General features: G+C 46.1%; 1 protein-coding gene across 2 annotated transcripts in view; it reads right to left on the bottom strand.

Annotated features, from left to right (window-relative positions):
* Window positions 1-7,182: 7,182 nt before the first annotated feature.
* Window positions 7,183-21,443, bottom strand: part of TNFAIP2 (TNF alpha induced protein 2) — a 32,625-nt gene continuing 18,364 nt past the window's right edge. For both annotated transcript variants that reach the window (XM_036751696.1, XM_036751698.1), the window contains exons 4-13: window positions 20,289-20,403; window positions 17,570-17,692; window positions 16,270-16,370; window positions 15,946-16,041; window positions 14,308-14,434; window positions 12,841-12,963; window positions 11,892-12,047; window positions 11,625-11,746; window positions 8,539-8,671; window positions 7,183-7,777 (exon numbers count right to left, since the gene is read on the bottom strand). In XM_036751696.1, coding sequence (XP_036607591.1) covers window positions 7,664-7,777; window positions 8,539-8,671; window positions 11,625-11,746; window positions 11,892-12,047; window positions 12,841-12,963; window positions 14,308-14,434; window positions 15,946-16,041; window positions 16,270-16,370; window positions 17,570-17,692; window positions 20,289-20,403 — 1,210 coding nt within the window. In that variant the 3' untranslated portion in view covers window positions 7,183-7,663. The remainder of the gene's footprint in view (window positions 7,778-8,538; window positions 8,672-11,624; window positions 11,747-11,891; window positions 12,048-12,840; window positions 12,964-14,307; window positions 14,435-15,945; window positions 16,042-16,269; window positions 16,371-17,569; window positions 17,693-20,288; window positions 20,404-21,443) is intronic.

Here is a 21,443-nt window from a genome sequence, read left to right as displayed (position 1 = left end):
AAGTAGAGCTGAGATTAGAACCCAGGTCCTGTGATTCCAAGTCCAGAAATCTTGTCATCATGGAGATTGATTCAGCTTTGATAATCAAAACCCTTTGATTTCTCCAAAACCTCAGTAGCCTCTCCCCTATGCCCGGAGGGCCAAAGCTCAGAGCAATGCATTCCTCCCAAAGCCTGTCTTCATAGAGGGCCCAGAATCCTCCAGCTAACTAATGTCTTTCCGCATCGTAGCAGCAATGCTTGGTGTTGACTCGACAGCGTCAACATCGTACCCTCATACCCCCTTTTCAGTCTCCTTTTGTGTATCGTCTCAGACTGTAAGCTCCTTGAGGGCAAGGACTATTTTTTTCTTATTTGTATCCCCAGCACTTAGCTCTGTACCAGGCGCATAGTAGGTGCTTAATAAATGTTTATTGACTGTTGTCCTTTCCACTCCACTGTCTTTCAATATCTGCTCCTCTTATGTATTTTCCTAGGAGCAGGTTTTTATATTACAAAATAGCTTTGTATTGCAAAGCCTGACAGGGAGAAGGGGTTGGAAACTGGGAATATGACCCAAGCTGATGAAGCAGTGGCAGCTGTCATATTTTCCTTCTGGTTCCATTGTTACTGTTTGTTGTTCGGTCATGTCCAACTCTTCTTTACCCCACGCACCATACTGCCCATGGGCTTTTGGTTTTGTTTTCTTTTGTTTTTTTAACCACGCCGATTGGCTTGTTTTATTTGGAGTTGATGGGAGCGTGAATTTAACAATGAGCAGGGGCAGCTGGGACCCAAGGGAGAGAAGGGGGCCCCTGACATACCCACTGCCCCGAATAAAAAAAAAAACAACTAAGGGGGAGTAGAGCAGCTGGGACAGCAATGGGGGAAGGGAGGCTGTGGGCCTGAAGGGGCAGCGGTGAAGAGACTATGCATGTGCTAGGGGAGCCATGAGGCAGCGGTGACTGTACAAATGAGGCAAGTAAGTCTGTGTCTTCCATATATATATATGTATGTATATATGTAAAAATATAGAGAGTCAAGGTGTGGGTCTCTTTTCTGCTCCTGCTGCAGGCCCAGCTTCTCTTTCTACAGATAAGGGGGAGGGGTCGGGGGCTTAACAAGTCATCACTGAATTGCAATGAGACCCACATCCATTAGCCTCTGGATCTTCTGGGTGTCCTTGTTTTTTTTTTTTTTTTTTGGCAAAGGTACTGGAGTGGTTTGTCATTTCCTTTTATACTGGATTAAAGCAAATAGAGGTGAAGTGACTTGCCTAGGGTCCCACAGCTAGTAAGTGTCTGAGGAGGGATTTGACCTCAGCTCTTCCTGACTCCAGGCCCAGTGCTCTATCCAATGAACCACCTAGCTGCCTCCATTGATCAGCCCAATTGTGACAGCAAAGGAAACTCAGTAGCTAGCCCAACCTGGGGATCCCTGGCATCACACTTGACCCTCTGTTTTCCTTCTCCTGTGGCAGGGACAGATGGTCCCCTTCTTCCCCCCATCCCCTCATCCCACTCTGCAACCCAACTGCATGCAATGGCTTGTTGGTTGAAACTTTTCATTACTCATTCCAGTGAATTTTCTTCCTGTCCGTGACTCAGTTGAAGAAGCCCTAGTGTATATGGCCCTGGATTCCCAACTCCAGTAATGGGAGAGAACCCATGTTATCTCTACAGGCTGGGGCATTGAACCAGGATCTGAGCTAGGTTTTTGGGGAAGTAGGTGAAGTTTGTCTTGAACTCCTTCCCATATCCCCTTGATGATCTGTATTATAGTAGAGGATCAAGGTTTAATGCTAATCGTGACATGTTAGATATAGGCATTGTATGCTGGTAAAGGTCTAATGACTAAAACGGTCTAACTCCAAAAACAATGTGTATATGACACACTTTCTGCATCATTAACATTTTTTTCATCACTTTCTTAAATCTACAGCAGGGGTGGGGAACCTGTGGCATCAAGGCCACATGTAGCCCTCTAGGTCCTCAGGTGTGGCCCTTTGACAGAATCCAAACTTCACAGAACAAATCCCCTTAATAAAAGGATTTGTTCTGTAAAACTTGGACTCAGTCAAAAGGCTGCATCCAAGGATCTAGAAGGCCACATGTGGCCTTGAGGCCACAGGTTCCCCACCCCTGGTCTAGAAAATCAATAAAACCATAAATCAATCCCTGATTTTGTAGCCTTTGCTGATTTCTGAAGTGTAAATGTTCATGTTTAAAAATTTAACAATTGTCTCTCAAGGCCGTTACAGCCAGCACCTACCTGGATAGAGGTGACAGTCAGGTAGAGAAGTTCGTTGAATGCTGGAGCTGAAAGGGACTTTTTATACCCTCTATTCCAACCCTCTTGTTTTACAGATGGAGAAACCGTGAGGAGGTAACTTGCCCCAGATTACCCAGCCGATCAACGGTAGAGTCCAGATAACAGGGTAGAGAAGGGCAGAGTAGAATGAGATGGAACGGCATGAGAGTTAGCACAGTGCAGTGGAAAGGGCCCAGGCCTGGGCATTAGGCGATTTGGGTCCCTATTTGATTTTGGGCAACCATTTTCCTGCTCAGATCCTCCATTTTGTCCTCTGTAAAACTCCTCAGGATGGGCTTGATGATCTCACAGCTACTGTCCAAGTGGTCTGGGGAGGGATGGGATAGAAGACACACAAGACAGTTATAGTTCTACAGGCTGGAGTGGTTAAGCCTGGAAAATGCCTCCTGAGTCCAGGATGGCTGACAGCCTACAAGTTCTAAGACTTTTCCTTAGAATAAGCTTCTTCATTCCTTCTCTCTTTCTTTCCTTAGGGGCTCTATCTGCCGTGGTGTTCAGAACAGCATGAGCAAGGCCGTCCTAGCCCCTTCTGGGAAATCGCTCTCTTTCCTCCTGCCCGAGGCCTTTCTCTGGTTGAGGGGGTCTGTCTTGTTGGCTGCTACCATATTCCACACCTCACAGAAGACCTATGACCTAAACCTCACATTGAGGCCAGACCTCAGCTCCAGACAGAACCCCGATCCTGATTCTAGATGGGACCTCCAAAGTGGTCCCCGAGTGATCTCTGACCCAAGACTGACCACTGATCACAATCATAGAGGAGCTCTGATCCTGGCCACTGGCCTCCACTCCAGTGTGTAATCTGAGCTAAGTATCAACCTGGGCGCTAGACTGAGCCTTGAGCCAAGCCAAGACTGGTGTGACTGAGATAGACTAGGCCTAGGTTAGAAGTTAAAACTGAATTTGCACATTGAGCCCAAACTGAGCTCTGACTCTAATCTGAGAAGTGGAGGTAGTTGGCTGGTGGGCCAATGAATAGAGCTCTGGGCCTGGAATCAGGAAGACCTGAGTTTGAATCTGGCCACGGACGGGTATTATCTGTGTGACCCTAGGCAACTTCTGTCTGCCTCAGTTTCCTCCCCTGTTAAATAAGGAGAATAACAGTCCCATCTCTTGGGGTGATTGTGAAGAACAAACCACATGATATTCTTAAAACACTTAGCACGGTGCCTGGTGCATAATAGTGGCTTAATAAATGTTCCTTCCTCCACTTCGAGTCCCTGGCTGAGCCCTGACCCTGGCTTACGCTGACCTGTGACCTGTAACTGATCTGTCACGGAGGAGCCCGTGGTCACAGGGCTGAGGGAGAACACCAAAAACTAGCCTTACGCTGACCATGGACAGAGAAAGAGCCTTGAGTGCAGCTCTAGACTGGGACCTCAGAGTCCTGACCCCAGGCCCTGATTAAGGCCCCAGCCTGAGCCCTTTCCCCACCTTTACAAAGACTCTTTTTTTAAAATGTAATATTTTATTATTATTTTTTTCAAATAGCAAATATTTACCTCCCTTTCACCGTTCTGCACTTTAAAAAAAAGAAGAAAAATCCTTGCATCAAATATGGAGAGTCAAGCAAAGCAAATTCCCTCACTGGCCATAATCAACAAGGTAGGCCTCATTCTGTGTCTTGAGTCTATCCCTTCTCCATCAGAAGAAGCATAGCACACTTCCTCATGTGTCCTCTGGAATCATGGCTGGTCATTGCATTGATCAGCGTTCCTAGGTCTTTCAAAGTTGTTTGTCTTCACACTGGTGTTCTTATGTAAATTATTCCTGGTTCTGCTCATTTCACGCGGCATCAGTTTGTACAATTCTCCCAGGCTTCCCAGACTCTCATCATTTCTTACATTATAATAATATTCTATTACATTAATATTCAATCATTTGTTCAACAAATACCCAATGTATGGACATTCCCTTAGTTTCCAGTCCTTTGCAACTGCAAAAAATCCTGCTATAAATATTTTTGTGTATACGTGTTCTTTTGCTCTTTCTCTGCTCACTTTAGGGTATAGGTGCGTTAGTGTTCTCTCTAGGTCACTAGTTCTCAAACTTTTTGGTCTCATCTCAGGGAACCTATGATTCTCTTAAAATTATTGAGGTCCCCAAAGGACTTTTTTATGTAGGTTAGAAATGGACATGTATTGTGTTTGTTTATATGGGCTTTCAACTGATATGAAATGTGTTTGAAATTAAAATGGACACATTTTTAAAAATATTAATTCATTAAATCTATCACGTTAACGTAAAGAAAATATTTTCGTGAAAATCACCATATTTTTTCTCAAAGCTTCATCAGCGACATTGTTTTACACATTTTTGAAAATCTCTTTAGTGTTTAGATTAATAAAAGACAACTGGATCCTCATATCCACTTCTGCATTCCATCTGTTGCAATGTTGTTTTGTTTGAAGAATATGAAAAAAATCTGGCCTCACATAGCTATTTAGTTGGAAAAGGGAGGACTATTTTACTGGAGGAATAATGTCTTAGTATTACTATAAAAATAAATTTGACCTTGCAAATCCCTCGAAGGGTTCTTGGGGACCTCCAGGGGTCCAAGGCCACACCTGGAGAAGTGTTATTCTAGGTCAAAGAGGGTATGCACCATTTGGTGGCTTTTGGAACATACTTCCAAATTGCTTTTCAGGATAACCAGATCACTTCATAGCTCTATACATAGCACATTCACATGCTTATTTTCTCGCAGCCCCTCCAATATTTTTCATTTTCCCTGTTGTCTTTGCCAATCTGATAGGTGTGAGATAGAACCTCAAAGCTGCATTTCTATAATTATTTTTTATTCAGAGCATTTTTATAAGGATGTTGATAGTGTGTATTTCGTCCTTTAAAAACTACCTGTTTATATCCTTTGACAACCTATCAGTTGAGGAATTAGGGAATGGATCTTATTCTTATAAATTTGAGTCAGTTCCTTATATATCTTGGAAATGAGGCCTTTATCAGAGAAACTTAGTACAAATGTTTTCTTCTGATTTTAGTTGTATTCATTGTGCAAAAATTTAATTTTGTGTATAAAGTCATAATTGTTTATTTTCTCTTCTGCGATCCTCTTTTATCATTTGCTTGGTCATGTTCCCCCTATCCATAGATCTGACAGGAAATTTCTTACTTGCTAATTTGTTTATCATGTGACTTTTTGTATCTAAATTATTTATCTACATGGAGTTTATTTTGGTAGATGGCAGATCTTTGTCTAAACGTAATTTCTGCCAGACTGCTTTCCAGTTTTTTTTTGGTTTGTTTTTGAGGGGGAAGGCAGGGCAATTGGGGTTAAGTGACTTGCCCAAGGTCACACAGCTAGTGTGTCAAGTGTCTGAGGCCGAATTTGAACTCAGGTCCTCCCGATCCCAGGGCCAGTGCTCTATTCACCGCGCCACCTAGCTGCCCCTGCTTTCCAGTTTTTTAAGCAGTTTTTTGTTGAATAGTTAATCTTTATTTTATCCCAGTAGCTGGTATAGGTACACTCCTGATTCCAGGAACAGGCAGAGCTGCAGAATGAAGCCTAGGCCTAGATTATGACCCAGTCTTGACTGCAGCCTGAACCCTGATCCCTAATTTCCTTTATTATTAATCCTGATCTCAGTCCTACACTGAGCCCCAGTTGGGCCCTGATCACGGATTGAGACCAGTTCCTGAGCCCAGTCACTAACAGAACTCTGACCTAGACCCCAGACTGAGATCAGGCCCAACTTCCAGACCAAGCCCCTGTCCTGACTCCAGATGGAGCCATGACTCTATTCACAGCTTGAATCCTGACTCAACTTCAGACTGAGCCCTGAGCCCACTTTCTCACCAACATATACACCTATTCACAAGGGAACCTTAGGGAGAGTGTGAGTGTTCATGAGTCAGTCCCAAGGTCTGGTAGTGCTTTATGATTAAAGTTCCCCACACAGAGGGGAGGACAAGAAAATTCTGGGGAACTCTGAGAGAGATTGTTGGCAGGGACCGGGAGTGAGTTGTACTGCTGTTTATCCAAATCCCTGAGGACAAAACAGGGCTTGGCAGCTCAAGCTTAGAGATAAACAGCTTGAAGATACTGCTTATATTTTTGTAGAATCATCTGGAGGCTAGCTTGTGTAAGCCTCAGGCCTGGAAGTTTTGTATTCCTGGGGAGGCATATGAAGGGTGACCTGTGGTCAGAGTTGAGCATACCATGTGTGCAAACAGGCAAGGCAGTGTGGGAGTCACGGTTAGAGCCCCATGCAGGGAGCCTCTCTCTCAGCCATCTCTCCTCGTGGTCTTGGAAAGTTCCTCCCCATCTCTGGGACTCCACAAAGGAAGACATCTGACTGGATGAGCTTCTTTCACTTCTAAATCCTATGACCCTAAGTCACTTCCCCTCTCTAACCATATTTCCTCATTTGTATTTTATTTTGCAATTTTTGTAATTTGTTTTTAGTACTCTTCTTCTTTTTAAATTCTGAGATCCAAATTCTCTCCCCCCATTCGGGTTGTCCCCCAGCCACTGAGAAGGCAAGCAATGTGATATCAATTATACATGGGAAATCATGCCAAGCGTATCATTTGTAAAATGAGTGGCTTAGATCTCTCTGTCTCTGTGGTATAGTTGAAAAGTATAGTGGCCTTGGAGTCTGATGATCTGAGTTTGAAACTGAGCTCTCCTACTTAGCTGTGTGACCTTGGACAAGGTCACTTATATGAGCCATGGTTCCCTCCTCATTTATAAACGGAGATGAGCCTTGTGTCTCAGAAGGCTGAATGCTTTAGAAACAATAAACTTCTAAAAGATTATTTATTCAAATAATAATTTGTTATCCTAGGTAGAGGAATAATTATTATTACTCTGGTGCAGAAATGAAACTGAGATACAGAATGAAGACAGTCCACCTGAGATTGTTCAGTAGAACTTTTAATATCAAACTATAAAAACTCAGATACAAAGACATACAGATAAAAAGTTCTCTACAATATACACACTTTACATTAGGGAGGAGTCCCAGACCCTGGGCCCATGCTCCAAACAAGGCAATACTGGTCACTAAGAGATTTCAGTGGAGAGCGAGAGGGAGTCCTGAGAGCCCTGGTCTAGAGACACTTCTCAGAGCCAACTCTTCTGGCTTCCTGGACGGATAGAGAAGGGATAATTACAGTCGGAGTGAGTGCATGTTTGTGTCTGCAGAGGTACCAAAAGGCACAGCTCTAGAAGGCTCCCTCGAGGAGGGAGAGAGAGCAAATGTGTGGTCTCCAAGAGGTTCAGGTAGAGGTCCGGAGGGAAAAGGCTGAACCTTTCCACTATGAGCTCCTCCGATATGGTCCCCCAGCATAGGACCTCCAGGGTTTCCATTTCCAATCCTGCCCTTTGGCCCCACTCAGCAGGCTGCTCCCAGGCGTGAGGGAATCAGGGTCAGGCTCAAGAAGGTCTTGGTCCAGCCCTGGTCCATGCCAAGCCTGCTGTGGGCCATTCCATGGGAACGAGGAGGATCCTGGAGAGAGGAGCAGGGGAGCAGAGAGAGCCCTTAGACAAGAGGGGCTGGCAGGAAGGGCAGAGCCAGGGTAGAAGAGGGGCAGCTTTCTCCTAGGAGCTTTGCCACCTGACTTTGAGCTTCAGTGATCTGACTGTGTAGAGCAGGGGAGAAGCCCAAGGCTGGGAGGCAACAGATCTAGATTCTAGGCTCAGCTAGGACATTTTCTGGCTGTGATATTTGGGGAAGACATCTTTCCTCTCCTGGTCTTAGCCTTATAGAACAGAAGGAACACCAGAGGTGGAACAGATCTTAATTGAGGACCAGACATGAGAAGCAACTTAGAGCTGGAGAACATGAAGGCTGAAAGGTACCTTAGAGATCATCTAATCTGACCCCCTCATTTAATCGAAGGAGAGACTGAAGTCTTGAGAGGTGAAGTGTATCCAGTCTTTCCTGGGCTCCTGCCCTGTCATGACTGACTCAATTCAAAGGGCAGGGTCTCTCCTCCAGGTTTTGGATATCAGGCCTTGGGTTTTTCCCCTGGAAGGCCTGAGGGAGGCTGGGAGAGACCCAGGGGAGCCTCAGTCTCCATACCCTTCAGGAGCAAGACCATCTTCTGGGCCACCAGCCAGCTCCTGCTTGAGAGTCTGTTGTACCATGAGGATGGGGTGGGAGAAAGGGACGACGAGCATGCAAGAGGCTGGGCAGAGTTGTCAGGGCCACAGGTGCAGCAAGAGGGCCGGGCTGGCGAGCCAGGTGGTGGTAAAAAGCTAACCAACCTTTATAAGTGAAAATAAGGACTTGGAGGAATCTGTCAACCAAGTGTCCACATCCAAGATGCTTTTTATGCTTTTGATGTCACTGCTGCTCAGGTTGCCTTTGATGGTCAGGATGGCTCCCAAATGTCCTTTGCTGTAAGAAAAGACAATACCAACATAAGGGGAATGCTGCTTAGCATTCGAGGTCCTCCTTGGGTCCTTCTCCCTTCGGTCCCTCCACCTCACCTTGCCAACCTACAATCAAAGAACGTCAGGGCTAGAAGGTCATTTGGTCCAGCCAACCTCATTATTATATAGATGAGAAAACGGAGGCCCAGAGACGGGGACTAGCTCCAGGGGACATAACTATTAAGTCAAACAGCTGGGATTCGGAGACAGGCATCACTTTTTTCCTACTGTACGATTACTAACCTTTAATCTCCCTGCTGAGGCAAGTCTATGTCAGATCTCCATTACAGTAGGAACTATGTCTTACCCCTACAATCACACCTGCCTCCTCACCTCCCCCCTTTAGAAGCCCTAACTTCCTTTAAAACACCAGCAGGACTTCCTGCAGCAGGTCTTCACTAATGCCCCCAGATGCTACTTACTTGCTGCTGAAATCACCTTATGTTTACTTTGAATCTATACTCTGTATATACTAGCATACATACATGCTGTCTCTCCCAAAAGATAGGGAAGGGATCATTTCCTTCATTGTATTTCTCATCCCCAGTGCCTAGCACAGTGCTTGATACACAGCAGATGCTTAATAGATGCTTGTTGATGGATTCATCTCAGCCTCGTATTTTCCTTAGCTTGCTCTGCACATGGTAGGTGCTTAATAAGTGTTTATTGAACTAGAACTTAAAGAGAACCATGAATGATCAGTGCTTCACCCAAGGCCGCAGAGAGTCAGTGGCACAGCTGAGTAGGATTCGTGTGGTCTGGCCCCTGGCCTCGGGTTCTTTCCCCTCTCCCACATCCTCTGTCCTTGCCTTGGGAGCTCATTACGTTATTTTTACTGTAACTATAGCATTACTGCTAGGCCCTAGTTAACTGCTATTAGCTGTACAGCGTCACATTGCTATGGTCTCTCACTTTAAAGGCATGGTGATTAGTCATGAAGGCCCGAGTTCAGATCCTGCCTCAGATGCTTACTAGTCGTACGACTCTGGCAAGTCACGCAACAACTCCTTACGGGCAGCGTGAGAAAGGCTGGACTCCACGATTTCCAGCTCTAAAGCTAGAATCCTATGATCTTCGCCCCTGCCCGCTCCCCATGGCCCCACCCCAGCCCCTTCCCACTAGCTCCTGGAGGGTAGGAACTGTGCTGGTTTTCTCATCTTTTCTCCAGCCTCAGAGGCTCTGTGTGTGGGTATGTGCGCACGTGTGTGTGGGTATGTGTCTGTGTGTGTGTGCATGTGTGCGTGCGTGCGTGCCTGCGTGTGTCCACGTCCCCAAGAGAGGCACCCTGGAGTGCAGTTTCCCGCACATTTTAAAGAGCCACAGAAAGCTGGGACTGGAAGAAGCCTTAGAAAACTCGGCATACCAACTGCCAGAGGTGGAAGAGGCTTTGGAGGGTCGGCTCCACCCCGGCACTTTGCAGATCCAATTCAATTCCACAGATACTTGCTTTAAGAACCCACTATCTGAGGAGCCCCGTGCTCAGCACTGATGTTACTAAGGGAGAAGTGACACACTCTCTGCCCTCGAGGAGCCCCCCACTCACAGGGAGGGAGAACTCATATACACATAACTCTGATACAAAAGATGGTGTCGTGAGTGCAACGGGGCAGCCTGGGTATGGTTTGGTGAGAAGCTGGAGAGTGGAGGAGGTCCCGTTTGGCTGGAGAGCTCAGGGGTAGGAGAGGGGCCAGACTCCATGGAGAAGAAAATGCTTGCACGAGGCTGGTGAACAGCTTGCTGCGAGTCACATAAGGCAGGAAGAGATGCGGAACTGTGGGAAAGAAGCCTGGGGAGGCTTAAATTGGAGCTGGAGGGTCAGGGCCCTGCAAAGCCAGGAAATGACTCAAAAGGGAGAAGTGATGAATCCCTGCCCTACGTTTTTTCAGAGCCGCTGGGTGGACATGAGATTGTGGGAGCAAAAGCCCCTTTGAAAAGCATAAAACAGCACATGAACGTCAGTAAAGCTCTGATTATTGTCCAAGTGCTACTCCTTCAAGACTGAGCTTCCCAAGGACAGAGAAGCTCCTTATTCCCTGGCCTCCACCCCAGAACCCGAATACCGGCCCTCAGGAGCAAAGAGCAGCGCCGCTACCCCCAAGAAAGAGTGTTGGACACCAGAGACTATTCCTTTTGCTTTTTTTCTTTTGGAGGTAATTGAGGTCAAGTAATTTGCACAGGGTCACACTGATAGTAAGTGGGCAGATTTGAACTCAGGTCCTCCTGACTTCAGGGCTCGTGCTCTATCCATTTTGCCACCTAGTTGCCCCCCCCCCCACCAAGACTATTCCTCAAATAAATGAGTCCGTCTCCAGGTTTGGTGCATTTCTGTTGGCTGTCCCCATATCTGGAATACTTTTTTCTCATCTCCACTTCATGGGTTCCCTGGCTTCAAGCCCCAGCTAAAATCCTAACTCTTCCACAAGGAGCCTTTTTCTGATCCTAGTTAATGGCACTGATTGACTCTGTGACCTTGGAAATCACATTTCTAGTGGGAAGGATTGGTGGATGGAACAGAGCTAAGATCCTAGGCATTGGTAGCAATGAAAAGCATTTTCAACACTGCAGAAAAGGGAAGCCCAAATGCCACTTTCACCTCTTTCTCCTAAACCCTTTTTCATTTGGCATTTGTTTTAATAAGCAGTTTAAAAGATAAGGTGGATTTTTGGAGGTAGCTGGAATGTTTGAGATAAGAAGGGTGACCTGAGTTCAGATTCCACTTCCAGCATTATCTGTGTGACTTTTTTGTGAGTCATTGAGCCTAGGTTGTTTTTTTTTTTTAATCTGTATGATGAAAGAGTTGGACCAGATGATCTCTTAAGAGTTTTTCCAGCTTCAAATCTGCACTCCTCAGTTTTCTCATCAGTATAATGTGTATAGGACCTGGGATGAGTTTTAACTTCCCTCTTCCCTACACTCACCTGAAGTCTGGGAACCTTCCAGCAAACGTTGCCACCTCAATCTTGATGGCACTAGTATCCTGGAGACGAATGATTTCTGCCAGGCTACGGAGGGCTGGTTCTAGCCAGGCTGCGGGAGATCCCTGAAGGAGAAAAAAACCTGGTCAGTTATGCCCCATGTCTCCCAGTCCACATTGAGGCAGATCACCCTGGCCCCAGACTGAACCCCTTAACTAGGTCACTGAGGGTCCACAGAAAATTCATTTTACAAAAGGCTTTCCTCCGTACATTCTGGGCACAGAAGCATTGGATGTTCTTGGCGTCCATTGAGATCTGCCGGGACAGGTTTTGCTGAAGGTCAGCGGTCTTCAGCACTAGCTGCCTTTTGCTGAGCCGGATGATGTATTCCTTCACCAGGTAGAGGTGGATAGCTTCCATGATGTCCTGAAAGCAGGGGGGAAAGAACAGCTGGGTCAGCACAGGGCAGCAGATCTGGGGACTGGGAACGTATACAAATATGGGGCACTGAGTTGGAGGAAGTGCTGAGGGGCCTAGGAAGGAAGGAAGAAAGGGGGAAGTCCGGATATGACTTATCTGGGATGATGGCTCAGATACTGGTTGGACTAAATGCCCTGAGAATCTGTGATTCTGTACTATCTAATCTGACCCTTAAGGCATGTTCAAGGGTAGAAAGTTACTCATTTTACTTTAGGGCAGGTTTTCCCTGAGATTAGAGATCAGGTGAGAGTGCAGTGGATAGAATACTGTCACTGAAGGGAGGAAGACCTGAGTTCAAATATGGCCTTAGACTCTTATTAGCTGTCAGACCCTGGGCAAGTCACATAACCTCTGCTGCCTCAGTTTCTCCATCTGTAAAAGGGTTGTAAGGATAAAATATGATTAAAATTTTAAAGTGCTTTGAAAACCTTAAAGCTATATAAATGCTAGCTATTATTATTAGATTGAACTAAAAAAAAAAAACTACCTCCCTGGAACATCCCTTGTGAGATGAGACAGGTTTGTGTTGGGGAGGAGGGATTAGTACAGAGATTCCTAGGGTGAGAGGTCGTGAAGAAGTCCTTGGGTCCATCCCTTCCTCCTCCCAAGGGACATGGACTGTTCCCACAGGCCATATGGGCACAGTGAAGGTGGGAAGGGGTGGAGTAGGATTGTCAGGCAGGCTTCCTGTTACTAGGGGCTGAAGTGACACTTCCTGGCCCAGCTACATCCTCCTTACCTCTTGGTACCGTTTTCTTAGAGCCTTGAATTCTGGCAGACAGTTACTGGTAATCTGAATGATTTCTGCCACGGTTTCCTCATGGGTAGCCCAGCGGGTCTGTGTCAGCCTCTTGAACAGCGGCTAGAGGAGGAATGGTTTTGTTTAAAGATGTACAGCCCCTGGCTTCCCCCCGAAATGAACACATGCACGCACACAGCCCACAGATAAGGCTATTGAGGAGTGGGTGGGGGCTGTCAATCAGTTAGTATGTGACCTCCATTTCCAGGTTCACATTCCGATCACAATCTGGAGGAACAAGATTTTCAGTCCTTCCCTCTTCACCTTCCCCCACCCCCATGCCTCTCTCCTTCCTCCCTGACTCCATCACAGAAACTTCAAGTGCGGGGCAAGAAACGCTTATGTTTTGTGTGGTGGAGATTAGGGAGACATCCCCTCCAGGGAGATTGCAGCTCCCTCTTTGGGAGAACGAAGGTGCTAAGATTCAGGATTCAAGGGCCTCTAGCCATCCCTGGAACAGCTGTAGAAGAGATTCATTTTTAAACTAGTGTTTCTCAAAGTGTGATCCGAGGGACCCCTGGTGGTCCCTGAGACCCTTTCAGGCATCATCAAAATCAAAAACATTTTCAGAATAATACTAAGACGTAATTCCTAAGATGGCAAATATCGATAGAGGGGCAGCTAGTTGGCACAGTGGATAGAGGGCCAGGCCTGAAGTCAGAAAGACCTAAGCTCAAATCTGACCTCAGACACTTACTAGCTGTGTGACCCTGGGCTAGTCACTTAACCCTGTTTGCCTCAGTTTCCTCATCTGTAAAATGAGCTGGAGAAGGAAACGGCAAACTACTTCAGTATCTTTGCTAAGAAAACCCCAAAAAGGAGTCACAAAAGTCAGAAAGGACTGAAAAAATGACTGGACAACAAAATATCAATACTTAGGACCCATGCAAGCAAAAACTCTCTTGGGGCGGGGAGTCCTCAATAATTTTTAAGTGTGTAAAGGGAGTCAGTCCTGAGACCAAAAAAGTCAGAATTGTTGCTCTGAAGTAAGCTTTCGTTATCTAGTACAGGCTTCTGCCTGTCCCAGGGCAAGTTTTAAAGCAAACATTATTGGGGGGGGTAAGATTTTCAGCGTTTCTCAGAAACAAAGATATATAGGATGTATCTGGGTCTAGGCACACCAGTTCTGGAAGCGGGTGAAGGGTGGGGCACTGCAGGGGAGTACAGGAAATACAGACTCCAGGAATGTGGCAACACGGGGAAGTCTGGGGGCTGGGGAGGAGAAGGGTGAAGTGGAAACAGCCTCAAGTCGGCCAGGATTTTCTCAACCTTGTAGCTCTGTGTGGTCTTCATTTGTGTCTTCTCAGAGAAAGACAAACATACCTCAGGGCACCTTACCCTCCCTGCCCCCACCCCTAGTTCTCCTCTGCCTCACCCCCTCTTCCTCCAAGCTATGACTCCTATTACCTTTAGTGCCAGGAATAGGTCTTGGAGAAGAATGTTGAAACCACTCTGCTCGATTTCATGCAGGGGGTGGAAGATGTGGCTGTTGAGCTTTTTCTCCATAGTCTTTGAATCCTTCTCAATGTAGTCCCTGAAAGGAGGAGGGAGAAGCTGCTCTAGTTACTGACCCAAGCCCAGAAAAGACATACTGAGACCCCTGATTAAGCTAACCCTCTTATTTTATTTTTACTTCTGATGCTTTTCTTTTTAAAAATTTATTTTATTTTTCATTTATGGAACGAAACAAGCATTTCCGTAACAGTATGAAAAGATTGCACACAAAACTGCAAATCTATTATGTACAGCTTGCTATTCCTTGTAAATATATCATAAAGTTACTCTAAAAGACCATAGATCTCGGAACGTTATAGTTCTTATTTTATAAAGGAGGAAAAGGGGACCCAGAGAAGGAAAGAGATTTGTCCAAGATCGCACGGGGGGTCAGTCAGTGGCAGTCAGTACTCAAACCCTGGTCTTCTGTCCAGTTCAGTGCTTTGTTTTTAACTTCACCATGATTCTTGCAAATTTGCAGAAAGAGAGGCCTTTCTGAGAAGCTGAGAACAAGCTTCCCAGGGGAACTATGCCCTTGGGAACTGAAGTCCAAGACCCTTATCCTGGTATCTGTCCATTGATCTCACTCCAGCCTGGGTTTCCAGACTCATTTTCTTTTGCTCACTTTATGGAAACTCTGATCAGGCCTGGGTGAGCTCATCAGCAAATGTCCTATGCCTTTGTTTACACTGGTCTTCCTCCAATTTCCCCCTCTCAAAATGTCCATTTCTCATTCTTCAAGGACCAACTCAAATCCCTTCTTTCAGGGAGCCTTCCCTGACTACACCAGTCTATACCGACCTCCTCTTTCCCCATCAGGAAAAGAGTGGATACTCTGATGACTAGTGAGACGAGCTTTCTGGTTGGACTCCTTGCCTTACTGATCCCCTCTTGGCGGATTTTATTATGCACACTAAAACTTGCTTCACATTTGAATTCCCATTTATAAGGCTTCTTTCCTTTGTGGTTTTTATGACACTCAGATAGATACTTTACTGATCTCTGAATTCTCTTCCACACCATACTTAGTAGCTTTAGGGCATTCTATATCCCATTATATCCTAAGTTCCTTGAGGATAGGAATTGACTTTTTCTTCTCCTTGTATCCTAAGCACTCAGCACTTAAGTAGGCACTTAATAATATTTTATTAATATTAATGCTAATTAATATTAATAAAATAATATATATTAAGTACTCACTTAATAAATGTATTCTGATTAATTGACCACCTCAGCTCTACACAGGGTTCTGGTACTCAGTCTGCCACTATGTGACTTTAGATAAGTCACATCTCCCTGACACTCAGTTTTCTGTAAAATGAGGGAGTTGGACTACATGCTATCTGAGATCCTGTCCAGTCTAAAATTCTGTGCTCTATGTTTTTTTGCCCTTCTCCAATGAAACAGGAAACTCCCTGAGGCCCTAGTGTGCTCCTCCTCTTATCTTGGGCACATGAGGTGGAGCAGAAGGAGAAAGCTCAGGAAAGACTGCTTCAGTGACACACTGCTAGCTCCCCTGAAGCGGTCCACCCTCCTACTCTGTGGGCTTACCTGAAAGTCAGGCAGTTGTTGATGTTGGCCATGATGGTGGCTCTGTAATGCTTCTGTTTGCTTTTCTCTGTGAAGTCTGCAAAGGCTCGCTGGTAGCTGTGGGTTCAATTCCTTAATCTTAGTGATGGGGAAGTTGGGGACCAGAGGAGAAAAGAAACTGGTCCCCAAATTACAGAGCTAATGACTGGCAAATGCTAGAATTTCAGGATTATAGGGATCCAGGCCCTGAGTCCTTTTCCTTTCCCCTGTACCCCCACGGATTGGGCAGAGAGAGGGTGAGCCCAGCCCCGTGACCCCCAGTGCCCCACCCCTGAAGGGACATACCTTTTCAGGAAGGAGGAGAGCTGAACCATCAGCAAGGGTTTCATTTGTTTAGCTAAGTCCGCTGTGATGTTCTCTGCCTTGATTTGTGCCCCGGAGATAATCTATGAGAAGAAGGTGGTTAGGAGGAGAGAGGGCTGGGAGTACAGGCCTAGAGCTGAGCAGATCTAGAAAGAGGACTTTGCTCCTGGGACTCTGGCTAAAAGAGACTGAGGGCTATGGGAATGCATCCTGGCCTTCTGACTTGGGGAGGGGGAAGGCTGTGGGACTATGAGATAAGAGCAAAGGCTGCCTGGGGTGGCTGTGGAAAGGGGGTCTGAAGGATCGAGGATAACTCAACCCCAAAGCCCCATGTCCCAAAGGAACATGAATATATGAATATGTGTGTGTGCAGATGTATGTATATGCAATTGGTGTGGGGGTGTATGCAATTAACCAGTGTTTACTAATCGATTAGTGTGAAGGGTGAGCAGTTATTTGTGTGGGGGGAGGAGAATGTGTGAGCATAAATTTTTAAAAAGCACAGGATTTAGAGTGAGGAGGGACCTTAGAGATCCTCCAAGTTTGGCCCCCTTATTTTACAAGGGAAGAATGAGTCCCAGAGAAGAGAAGGATATAGTGGCTCAAAGTCACCCAGTTACTAAATAGCAGAGACAGATTTAGAGTTTAAGTCTTCTGACTTAGCTCTCTGGCCACTACAAATCTGCCAGCATGTTTGAGGTGTTTTTTGGGGGTGGGGGTGAGGGGAAGTGAGGGAGGGGGCAAGGGGTGAAAGGAGAACTGGGAGTCCAGACACTGTTGTGTACATGGATAAAGATGACGTGAGAGTGAGTGTGTTAGGAGTGAGCTGCCCAGGCCATTGGGCCTAGTGTGCCATGTGCCATACATACATACACACAGGCACATCCAGGTATGTGTGGATACGTTGGAGAAGAGCCACAGTAGATCTAGACCTGCTTATGTGTGTATTCTCATCCATACCTTGCCTTTGACAGTCAGGGATGCATATCCAGGTCCTGAGCGTGCACCTGAATGTGAGATATGTCTGTGTGTTGCTTACTGTCTCAGGGAAGGGGAAGGATAAATTTGGAACTCAAAACCTTAAAAAAAGTTTTAAAAATTGTTTTAACATGTAATTGGGGAAAAATAAAATATATAAAAATTCAAAAGAGAAATGTGTCTATTTTGAGGGGCCAAAGCCATAGCGCCTGGATGTGCATTACATTGCATATACATGTGTGTTGTGCCTCTGTGTTGTGAGGAAAGTGGGGAGAGGAAGAGGACAGAAAGGTTGTGCCTGTACCTGGATGATGTCAATTGGGAGCTCACTGTGGAAGTGCCCTTCCAGATTTATGGGCTCCTTGTCTTCAGACCATCTCTTCGCTTCTAGCTTCAGCCCCCGCATCATCAGCTCCAGGACGTTTGCCTAGGTGATGGGGAGGAACCCAGGTGATCTTGGGAACTCGCTGGTAGTACATCCTGCCTGAAGCCAAGGGGATGTTGGCTATCCCTATTCCCACCCTGTATTGGCCCTGAGATCCCAGTGGGATGGGGGATATTGGAGGAGAGGATAGAGGAAAGTGTACTGGATGACTTTGGTGTCAGAAGACCCAACCTCCAGAAAGTCCTTTGCCCTTTCTGGGTGTTGGTTTCCTTATGTGCACAATGGTTGGGCTAAATGATTTCTGAAATCCTTTCTGACTCTAACATTCTATAACCCTATGATTTCATCTGAGCCTCAGTAGCATCCTTTGTCAAATATTAGCAGCTAAATTGCCTGCCTGCCAGGGCTTTTGCAAGGACAGTGTTCGGAGACATAGCACTGTAGTTAAATGAGTTGTGGTTATTCTTATTTGCCACTCGTGGCCAGTCCCAAGTCTTTATGGTGAAAGAAGAAAAATGTTGGATTTATAGTCAGAGCTAGGATTCAATTCCTAGCTCTGAGGCTTACTAACTACTACTTACTACCTCCCCAAGTTACTGTGTGTGATCTTAGGCAAGTCACTTTTCTGAGTCTCAGTTTTCTCCTCTGTAAAATGAGATTAAACTAGATGGTCTCTAAATTCCCTTCCAGGTATATATACAGTGAGAGGGCTACTTTGGCGGGGGTGGGGGCAGGGGAAGGCCCAGAGGGTTGGGTAGAAGGGTGTCCCTTTCTTGGCACTGACTCCTTTGGCTTATGTTCTGCTCTCCCTTGGGAATTGGCTGGGGCCTTCTTGAGAAGGAAGCCTGTCTACAGACAGGAAAACTTTTGGTTCGCATGACTGACGTCACAACCGTCATGATGGAAAATAAAAATATCTCCACACATTTGTGAGTCACTGAAACTTCGTAAGTACTTTTTAGTACTTTATTGTCTACATCCCAACCTCCAACTTCTAACCCCACCCAAAGTGGGGATCAATACTCTTATTTTACAGATGGGGCAGCCATAGCTCAGGGAGGGGAAGGGATGTGCCCGAGATCACACAAGAAGTTAGTGGCATAGGCAGGACTCTAACCCAGGGCTCCTAACTCTCAGTCTGGGGGTGGTGAGTGGCTCTCAATAATTCTTCCTCTCCCCTCCCATTGACCTTCTCTCAGCCAGCCTATGAACCTCAAGACCCTCCACTCCCCTCCTTTACTGTCCCTACCCAGATTCCCAGATCGGGCTCTCTCCTCCCCCTGCTCCCATCCTCCTTTCGAGCCTCTAGCCTCCTTATTGGTTTCTAGCCTAAAATCACACTAAGACCTCCAGATCTAAGGCTCTCTCTATCTATGCATCCAGCTCTCTCTCTCTCTCTCTCTCTCTCTCTCTTTCTCTCTCTCTCTCTGTCTCTGTTAAGTCACTTGCCCAGGGTCACGCAGCTAGTGTCTGAGGTCAAATTTGAATTCTGGTCTTCCTGACTCTAGGAGCAGTGCTCTATCCACTGAGCCACCTACCTGCCCCTGTCCCTATCTTTCCTCACTACATATTTGTTTGCTCTACCTCTCTCCAGTTTCCTCGCTCTTTATCTCTCTGCTTCTCTCTCTCTCTTCATCTTTTTCCTTCCTTTGTTTCTGCCTCCCTAGCTCCCCCTCCTTCTTTGTTTTTCTCTCCTCTCCCTCCTTTCCATTACTTTCTCAATCCCCATATCTTACCCCTTCTTTCTTCTCTCCTTTCCCCTTCCCCTTTTCTTTCCATTTCTATTTCTCTCATCTATTTAATTTTTTTTCTCCCCAAAGACAGAGAATTCTCTACGTCACTATCCCTTTCCCGGTTCTTCCCCTTTATTTCTCTGTTGAGAAAGGGAATTGGAAATTCAAATTTTAAAAACATATTAAAATCCTAATATATAAAATATCCTGTGCTCATGCTAGGATACATAAAAAATGACACAGTCTCTGCCCTCAAGGAAAGGACAGTCGAATAAGGGGCAGGGAGTTATGACAAGATCCATGATTTCACTGGCATAGGGAACTTCCTGGTGACCAGACTTGGTCTCCATCTTTTTTAGTATGAGAGAGTAGCCTTGGACACTGAGAAGTTGGTTGACTTGCCAAGTCACTAGGCACACAGGCAATATGCGCCAGAGGCTCACATGCCAATAAGTACGGTGCAAGACAGAATGTGAAAGGAGCAGAGAAGAGAGGCAAAGGGCTCTGAGGAATGGAACGAGCTTCTTTGTCTTAATTCCTCCTGATTTCCGTCTCTTCTTTCCTCCCTCAATTCTCTTTTGTCTCCTCTACCTCCTCTGCTTTCTCTTTCCTTCTGTCATCTCTCACTCTTTTCCTTCCTCCATTTTTTTCCCTGCCTCCACTCTCTCCTCCTAGTTTTTTTCCATTTGGGACTGAAGGAAATAGTTTGGGAGCATCTCTTTGTGAATTAAAGCCAGTTGCTTGTTGCTCCTTTCCTGGTGGGCTAAGATTAGGAAGTCAGGTACTAGCCTCTTCAATTCTTGTCCCAAACTAGGCCAGGATGGGAGGGCAGAGAGAAGAGAGATAGGTGTGAAGAAGGGTAAGGGGGAGAGGGACCAGAGCACGTCAGACAGCACCACTCTTACTGTCTCGTTAGATATGTAGGTGATTTCCAGCTTGCGGATCTCTTCGGGTGGTAGGAGCTTCCCGAAGCCCGCTGTTCGAAGCTCCCCTGGTAGTCTGGGATTGTTGATGATTTCACTGATAGCAAAAAAAGAGGGAAACCCAGAAATGAAGGGCCTGTGAGTAAAGAAGTCTTCCGAGGCTGGGAGACCTCCCTCCCATCCCCTCAATGCAGAGCTGATCATGGGGCTAACCATGTGGATGGTCTCAGAAGAAGAGGAAGAGATCCAGACCCTGTACCCAGGGGGCTCATAGAATCATGGAATCTCAGACCTGGAAGGCATCTCAGTAGCCATCTTGTCCAACCCATACCCCCTGAAAAAAGGCCCACTACAACACGAGACAAGTGACAATGAGTTTTTATGTGAAGTGAAAAGGCGTCCACTACCTCCCCACGTGTCCCATTCTACTCTGGGACAGCTCTAAGTGTCAGGAAGAGTTTCCTGAGAGCAGAGCCTAAATTTGCATCTTTTAAATTTCTATCCATTGCTCCTGATTCTGTCCTCTGGAGCCTTCCAGAAGATTGCCTTTTAGGTACGTCAGGGCAGTGCTCATATCACCCAGACTCTTTCTGTAGGTAAGTATCTCAGCTTCATCCTACAAATTCCCAGTATGGTATGGACTTGAAACCCTTCATTGTTGCGGGGGCCCTTCCTTGGATAGTTCCTAGCTTACCAAAGTCCTTCCTAAAATGTGATAGCCAGGACTAGACACAGTGGTCCGGAGGAGATCTGAGTAGGGCAGAATGTGAGAGGGTGGGGGAAGAGCAGACCCAGGCCCTATCCCTTAAGGAAGCTCATAGTCTAAGGGTGACAGAAGACGAAGGTGAGGGCAGGGAGGAAAAGAAAGCATTTATTAAGGGGATGCTCTGTACCAGCAGCCGTGCTAAATGCCTTACAAACGTTTCATTTGGTCCTCACAACAACACTGGGAAGGTTTATCATCCCCACTTTACATATAAGTAAACCGAAGCAGAGGTTTAAATAAATGACTTGCCCAAAGTCACACAGCCAGTAAATGTCTGAGGCCACTAGTTGCCTCTAAGAGAAACAGGCCTAGGTCCTATCCTCAGAGAGCCCAGTCTGGCTTAGGAGATGGCCTACAATTAGACAGGTTGG

This window comes from Trichosurus vulpecula, chromosome 3 (genome assembly GCF_011100635.1).
Source record: "Trichosurus vulpecula isolate mTriVul1 chromosome 3, mTriVul1.pri, whole genome shotgun sequence".
Classification (NCBI taxonomy): domain Eukaryota; kingdom Metazoa; phylum Chordata; class Mammalia; order Diprotodontia; family Phalangeridae; genus Trichosurus; species Trichosurus vulpecula.
This window is presented reverse-complemented; position numbering and strand designations above follow the sequence as displayed.